Source organism: Saccostrea cucullata, unplaced genomic scaffold (assembly GCF_032062105.1).
Source record: "Saccostrea cucullata isolate Sc308-1 unplaced genomic scaffold, CSIRO_AGI_Scuc_v1 ctg472, whole genome shotgun sequence".
NCBI lineage: Eukaryota > Metazoa > Mollusca > Bivalvia > Ostreida > Ostreidae > Saccostrea > Saccostrea cuccullata.
This window is the reverse complement of record NW_026928959.1, coordinates 248,676-256,341: the sequence shown is the minus strand read 5'-3', so window position 1 is coordinate 256,341 and position 7,666 is coordinate 248,676. Positions and strand designations below refer to the sequence as shown.

The following is a 7,666-nucleotide window of genomic DNA, read 5'->3' as shown; positions in this document are numbered from 1 at the left end:
AGTGTGAAATATTTATGGACGTAACAAACGTATTTAAACTCAAAAGTACATTCAAACAATATAAATCTGGGTGGGCACAGGATAAAGGTTTAAAAATGGCGATCATTAAGCTTCATTAATTTTTTTTGTAATTGATAGTCAGTAATAGCAATAAATAGCATAAAAATTAGTACAGGGTGAATGATATTTAAATTTGCAACTCCTTAAATAACTCCAGAAGATATAAAGCTGTAATAAAATATTTACTGCTATTACCGTTTAAACTTATAATAAGTACAAGAATATTTTGTGAGTTTTATTGTCGATACAATGACCTTGTCAGCAAATATAATTTGTCATGAAGTCGATTGCTGGCTGTTTACACAATTAATTTTTCATGGATATTCCGTTATTTTCCAATTATGACAAGGTGAGTGACCTGTGAGCAGGGGATGCTCACTCCTCAATGGCACCTAATCCCACCTGTGATGTTTTGGAGGTTTGTGTTCACTTAGTATTCTGTTCTTAATTTGTGTTCTTTCATGGACTTTTGAGCTTGAATACTGTATATCATCTCCATATAATTCATCGTAAAAATGTTCTTACTGAAAACTGAAGACAATTGTATTGACCACATTTTGTAATCAAAATCTTTTGTACAAGTATAAATTGAGCACAAGCTCTACAAATAGCCCAGACTTCAATTTGAAGAACTCCTGCGACCACACAATGAAAATTTGGTGGTCAGCTATGATGTATCTTTACTTTACGCAAATATGCAATGGTAAGAGCTAATGGCTGCTGTTGATATGGTTTGCAGAGAAATTGACGACAACGAATTCTCAATCTAAGTCCCGCCTACAGCAAAAGTAATTTATACAGGTTTATCCCTGAAAGTAATTCAATGCATATATTTACAAGCAAATCCTTGGGGTATTTCATTATTGAGAAAGCCTATGCTGTTTATTTTTTATCATTTTGCATCAATTTCTTAAAACATCTACCTATTATATGATAGTTTAATTTTTTTTATTATAAAAAATATATCTTGTGAGTGTAAACAAAGCTATTTTACAGTTTCTGTACAAGAAGGAAATTGATAGATAATGTCAAAATTTAACAATCCTTTCAACAGGTTCCTATCTTTTCAAACCAAAAAATGTCATAAAAAAACTCAACAATTTATATTCTAGTTTGTAATAGGGAAGTAATATATTTATCTCCAAGAATGAACCAATACATTAATTTCAAAGGATCACAGGATATTTAAGGATTTAGTATCAATATCTACAAGGTAAAAATAACTTTATACTGGAATATGACCATTTTCAATGTATTTCCGAAGCCTCAAAGCCTCTATCTTTGTAAATTTAAATTCATTTCTCAAATCTTCTGCTGAAAGCTCTTGGACTATAACACCGTCTACCATGTTTTTTGCGAATTGATCCACGAATTTTTCAAGCTTTAATTTGATAAGGATTTCTCCAATCTCTTTAATTGTCCGTCCAGACACATATTTCGACTCCTTTGACGTTAAGCCAGTACATGGACCCACTGAATGCTCTGTGACGTATGGTTGTGACACTATGTAATCGTACTCTGGTTCTGGTGTCTGTTGTCCAGCTGTTTTCTTATCGTACATTCTTTCATACGAAACAATGTCACCATGTTCTCTGTTAGATTCTGGAGTGGACGTAGATTCTTGGATGTACTCCTCATAATCATTTTCAGCGCCGGAATCCTGTGTTATTGAAATTGGTTGGACTGGACAAAAATTGTCATTCACATAACCGTGTACTTTCTTTGGCTGTACATTTGGAGACTGCAATTTGGAACATTCACCAATCTCTTCATAAACGTCTGTATCCAAGTCATCGTTGATCGTTTGTTTGGTAAATACTTTTGGTTTTGGTTTTAGTTTCGGTTTCGGAGGTTTTTCCAGTTTTGCTTCATTTTTCTGTTCTTCTTTTACACTCTGAGATGCTACACTAGTATCAAATATTCTGAGACTCTGTGTCTCTGGATTGAGGCTAACGTCAAAACGCTTGCATTGACTTGAACTCGTTGACTTTACTTTTGATTTCCGTTGTGACCCTCTTGCAGGGAGGACCGGAGCTGGTCCACTGTCTTTTGTCGGCTTTTTCGGTACAATTCGGGCAATATCTGGATCGTCTGCTTCCAGAATCTTGATACCTGTATCAGAAAATATATAAAGACTCAGCAGAATATTTCTACAGTGCCATGTTGAATGCATGACAGAAATATTTTTTTTAAATCAGATGTTACTGGGGAGATTGTAGCTCTACTAGTACAATAAATTGTGCAAAAAGTAGAAACAAATTTTGTTTGTTTTAGCCTATTATACTAATTGTTAGTCCATCATTTATGCACTAAATTGACGGATTTTCCCGTTATTTCCGATCATGATAAGGAGCACATGACGGATGTGACCGTTCGGCAGGGGATGCTCAGTCCTCCATGGCACCTGATCCCACCTCTGATGTTTTGAAGGTCAATGTTTGCTCTGCTTCTCTTTTGTATTGTTTTATGGACATTGATCTTGAATACTGCTCGTTATTCCATATGTTTCATGTATAGAACCTGAAGTCTTCCAGTATACTTTACTGAATTAGGACTAATAATTCTGCAGGTATTTCACTTATAACTCTATATTTATAATGTGTGTTCAAAGAGAATTTGCTTGATTCAATTTTTTTCTTATACCTCTAAGTGCAGCGCTGTATCCAAAAAGTAATGTACCAAGTTGATATGAGGCTACTTGTGTCCGAAGTCGTATTGAACCAACTCAGAACAGTGATTTTGACCAGAACTTAAAGATTTTTTAACAAATTGAAAATGGAAACTTTTTAGAGAAAAACAGAATTTTTTTAAGAATTAAGACAAACTGACGAACGGCTAGAGAACGAACAGAAACTTTTCCATTCTATGAGTTTATCTGGTCTCTGACCAACAGAGCTAAAATTTATATTTTCTTCGTCTCTTTGAAAAGTGGTGTGATTCGATTTGCTGTTTTACCTAAGTTACACGTATCCTCGGAAAATTTGCTGTTTTTGTTGACGTAGTCAGTCATCCGCTGTAGGTACTGGTCATAATTCTCCTCTGTCATTGTCATCAGCCCGTGGACGGGTGCCATGGTAATAAAGGGAGATAAAGTGACAGACGCACTCTCTTTAGTGATGCATCCACTAAAATAGTAGTTCCCTTGGAGGTAAATTTCTTCGTGACAATACTCGATAAGGAGGTTGATTGGTTTTCCATCTGGACCTCCCTTTCCTTCTTTGGGAACCTCTTGTCTCTCGGAAAATTGAATGAGGACTGGTAAAGCGTTCTGTTTCAATATATCTGCCATACTTTGATCTTTGCTTTCTAATATTGAAATAAAGATTTTTTTAGATAGACCTTCGTGTATTTTTTTCATGAATTTCATTCTTTTTATATTCTACTATCTAATTTTGGTAAATTGAAAAATGTGATTATCAAAACGTTAATAGAAAATAAATAAAGAAAATGTAAGCAGTGTATGATGTTATTAAAAAACAGAATCAAAACATTGATCACTAGTACTTATACACTTAGTACTTATATAAAGAAATGTGACCTACGTGTCTTGAATGATTTAACAACGTTGAATTTATATCGTCCATTTACAGGTATACTAATATACTGTTCTTGGTATGATTTTGGATTTTTGGCCAAAACTCTCTTTTGTTTAAACTCTCTTTCAATTCGCATCACCTAAAATATGAAAAAGTTATCGTATTTTATATATTAATGATTTTTTTCTACAGGAAAGTGTTGTTTATTGCCAGTCTAGAAAGACGTCATTATTGTAATTTCTGATTTAACAGCGGTGGCCGACTACTGTACTTTTAACAGTGTTCTATTATATTTGTTAATACAATTAAATTATCGTGTTCTGGAAGCATTTGATCTTTGTTTTTTTTTAACATAATCAAAAAACTACCCACTACATTGACATGGTTAATAGGAGTATTGGACTTTTGCAAGGAGAGCTATCTCGTACAGTTGACGGCTTACTTTTACACTAGGAAAAAGTACAGAGGTTTTTTTTTACGAAATAAATTTTTAGCTCAATTTAATTCAACGAATATAGTGAACTATTTCATAGCACAAATAAGTTGTCCTTGAAGAAAACGACCACCACCCTTCCCTTACCTCCCGGCCTTCACATTTCTATTCCCTTACCTACTGCAACTAGAAAGATTTTCTAATCTATTTTCAATCCTGTACATCCGTACATGATACAGGTTAAAATGTCAAAGTAAAATTCCATTGTGAACTTGAATGACTAAACATGATTTTTCATCATTTAGAATTTTTTTGGCAACTCAACTGCATCAAAAACATTTCAGAAACCTTAACTTTTTTACTCGGTTGAATAAATAATTCTGACGTGGTAAAATCTGGGGAAGTCCCTTTCAATTTTGAATGATTGTCGTAGATATCAGATTTGAAGGGAAAATTCAAATACACTTCTTAAAAGCTGTTGCCAATTTTGAATATCGAACTACAAATATTTGGTAATAAAGGAATATAAAGTGATATCTAGAAACAGAATATATTGTTAGAATACATAATTATTCTTTCATTTCTCGTTTGGTATATGTGCATGCAGGTTATCCATTGAGGTGAAAAAAAGCAATCATTAATGATTGGCTAAGACCCCTTCCACTTTTTTTGCAAATGTATACATAATATAGGTACTGAAATTTTGAGTTTACCTTTTCTTGTTCGTTTAGCCCCCCCCCCCCCCCTTCAATTTTCTTCCGACATTATGTTTAATATATACGTATTCTGAGATTCCCCTGCGTCTAGTATATAACATGTGCTCAAAGCCTACCAGATCACTGGACAGATCGTCCCATTGAGTGGGCCCATAATGTCCCCCAACAACTATGGCTATCATTGGAAAGTTGTTTTTGTACTTCCGGTGAAAATCAGGGAGTGGAAGTTGTTCCTTTGTGTCAAAAATACAGGTATGGGAGTTCATTGTTTCCTCGGAAGCATCTGACTGGTCCATGATCGACATAAACTAACAAAACTCTAAAAGCACAAAAAGCTTTATATACAATAATACAATTCAATAGTAAATGCAACTGGAACCCTGGACGGACGTCGACATATCCCAGGTTGTCGACATATTCTATGTCGAGATACCGAAGGTTACCTATACTTACATACAGTGAAATTTCTATAGTTTCCGTTGCTAGAGAAATATTGAACAATACTCTAAGAATGTCCATTTTTTTCTTTATATTGACTTAAAGTCTTGAAATGTGTTCGCAAAGACAGTGATTATTTTTACCCCTCTTTGAAAAATCAAACATTGTAAAAATATATCTTATTGATGTCCATACATACATACATAATAAATATTTATTTTGAATAATATTTTGCTTGCTACTTTTAATTTTGAAAATGCTTTTAAAATTTCAGTTCAACTTTTGTAAAATTATAACCCCATATGCTTTATAAATTTTAGTTTGAATATTTTAACTTACTTAATGATAAGATTAAGTCAGACTTGCTCGTAAAACGTTAATTCCTCATGTCCGTAATATTTATTATTCGACTTGCTTGTAGCATTATAGTTCGACTTGCATCCAAGGGCGACGTTGGTTATGCTTTTAAAAATAAATTTACATTGCTCATTAGAATAAAGCTCAATATGCACGCCAGATATTAGTTCGTCTTGGCTTTTCTGTTATATTTATCATTAATATTACAAGACATTTAAAAACGCCAAGAATCTATTGGAATTCCTATGGTTGGCAATTGTGTCCTGTTATTAGCAGAACTATTTCATTTATTCATATGAAGCAGAATTTATGCACAAACCTCTGCGTGAAAAGGTTAAACACTTACTGTGACCTTCAACTCGACATTTAGATATATCGACGACGTAAATGTCAATTATCAATGGTATTTACCATTCGTATGTCGATACGATATATCCTGGTGAGCTGGAAATAAAAGATATCACAGAGTCTGACACATCTGTTTCATATTTGTACATTTTACTTGGAAAAGACGTTAATGGTAATCTAACAACCAAGCTCCAAGATAAACGTGATGACTTTAACTTTTCTATCTTCAACTTCCCTTACTTAAGCAGCAATATACCTTCATCACCTGTTCACGCGGTTTATATATCTAGTTGATTCGACACAAAAGAGCAAGCTCTAGGTATGAACAATTTCTCAAACGAGGTGAATTACTGACAAACAACTTGATGAAACAAGAATATCAGAAGTCTCGTTTAAATTCATCATTTCCTACGTTCTATGGTCGATACAATGAGCAAATAAAATTTATCATTTAATCAAATGCTGACTGACGTTTTCCATACCAATTGTTAGTCTATTATTTATACACTGAATTGACGACGGATTTTTCCGTTATTTCCTGATCGGGACAAGAAGCACACGGCGGATGTGACCGGTCGGCAAGGGATGCTCACTACTCCATGGCATTAGATCCCACCTCTGATGTTTTGAAGGTCCCTCGCAGCTAGGTTAAGGCCGCTCATAGGAAATAAGCCTGAAAACATTCCGAAAAAATCAATATAATGTTGATATTTTTTTATTAGCATGAGTTTTAATTTAATAGGAACTATACTAATGCATATGTATGTATGGGGTCTCGACCGAGTTCGGTCAACGCGACTTCACTTACATCAGCTGTATGTCACGTGACTTGTATGAAATTAGAAAAAATATGTACGATACAAAGATCATAAAAGTTCAACGATATACGGATAGTTTTTCACTATGAAATGGATTGTGTTTTCTTTAAGACAAATTTCTTAACCCCAAAAGTGCTGGGAGCAATTTCTCCATGCCCGGGAATTATATAAAAATTAGCCGTCTTTTGATAAACTATGTGCATTTACACTATACGCATTTAAGAAATGTAAAACTACGGAAAAAATCAACAGCGCACAACTTGCTCCCAGCACTTTTCAAAATAGTAGGGACAGTAGCTACATGTGTATAAAATATTATAATTTATAATCTACCGAATATCGTTGAACTTTTGAGATTTTGGAGGGGTTATACTTGTGAATGTAGTACGTTTCTGTATGAAAGTGCATGACTGCGGCTTTATAAGAGACCTAATAGTTATCAATTAAATAAGACTGTGAACTATTTATTAATGCATTCAAAAAATTAATCAATTATAGTCATATCACGCTTATTTAGATTTAATTTTCACATTTTCAGTTCCACTAATAGCTTTATCTGCGTCTCAAGTACAGAGAAACTGCGTGTCAAACTAGCCTATGACGTCATATCTGTTAGTACAGCGAGATCAAGTTGGTTTTCATTTTACATTTGAATAGTGTTATAATGACAAGATAAGTTACACATTGATTAATATTTACAATTATCATGAGAAATCAAAGTATGTAAGAGTATATGAAAAAGAAAATTTTTATTTATTCGCCGAGATTCTGTTGTACAATTTCACCGTGACGTAATAATCGAATTCTCGAAGCTCTGTATACACTGATCTACCTTTGGGTAGCCCTTAACCTCGTTGCGCTGTTTGTTCTGCTTCTATTTTACATTGTTTTATAGATATTTGATCTTGAATAATGTTCGTTACCTCCATATGTGTCATGCTACAATTACGACAGAACAGT

General features: G+C 33.7%; 1 protein-coding gene across 1 annotated transcript; it reads right to left on the bottom strand.

The window, feature by feature from the left end:
• Nucleotides 1–1,031: 1,031 nt before the first annotated feature.
• On the bottom strand, nt 1,032–5,047 carry LOC134279414 (uncharacterized). The gene is made up of 4 exons (XM_062761809.1): nt 4,862–5,047; nt 3,603–3,735; nt 3,016–3,366; nt 1,032–2,172 (listed from the first exon to the last, which is right to left on the bottom strand). Exons 1-4 carry the CDS (start codon nt 5,039–5,041, stop codon nt 1,286–1,288), a joined length of 1,551 nt encoding a protein of 516 aa, XP_062617793.1. The 5' UTR covers nt 5,042–5,047; the 3' UTR covers nt 1,032–1,285.
• Nucleotides 5,048–7,666: the final 2,619 nt, after the last annotated feature.

Bases quoted from the DNA above. Each gene is read 5' to 3' on its own strand.
- LOC134279414 (XM_062761809.1), bottom strand. From the start codon at position 5,041: ATGGACCAGTCAGATGCTTCCGAGGAAACAATGAACTCCCATACCTGT. The intron at 3,736-4,861 runs GTAGGCTTTGAG...TTCATATTTTAG, and splicing joins ACGATCTGTCCAGTGATCTG to GTGATGCGAATTGAAAGAGA. The intron at 2,173-3,015 runs GTAAAACAGCAA...TTTCTGATACAG, and splicing joins CGAGGATACGTGTAACTTAG to GTATCAAGATTCTGGAAGCA.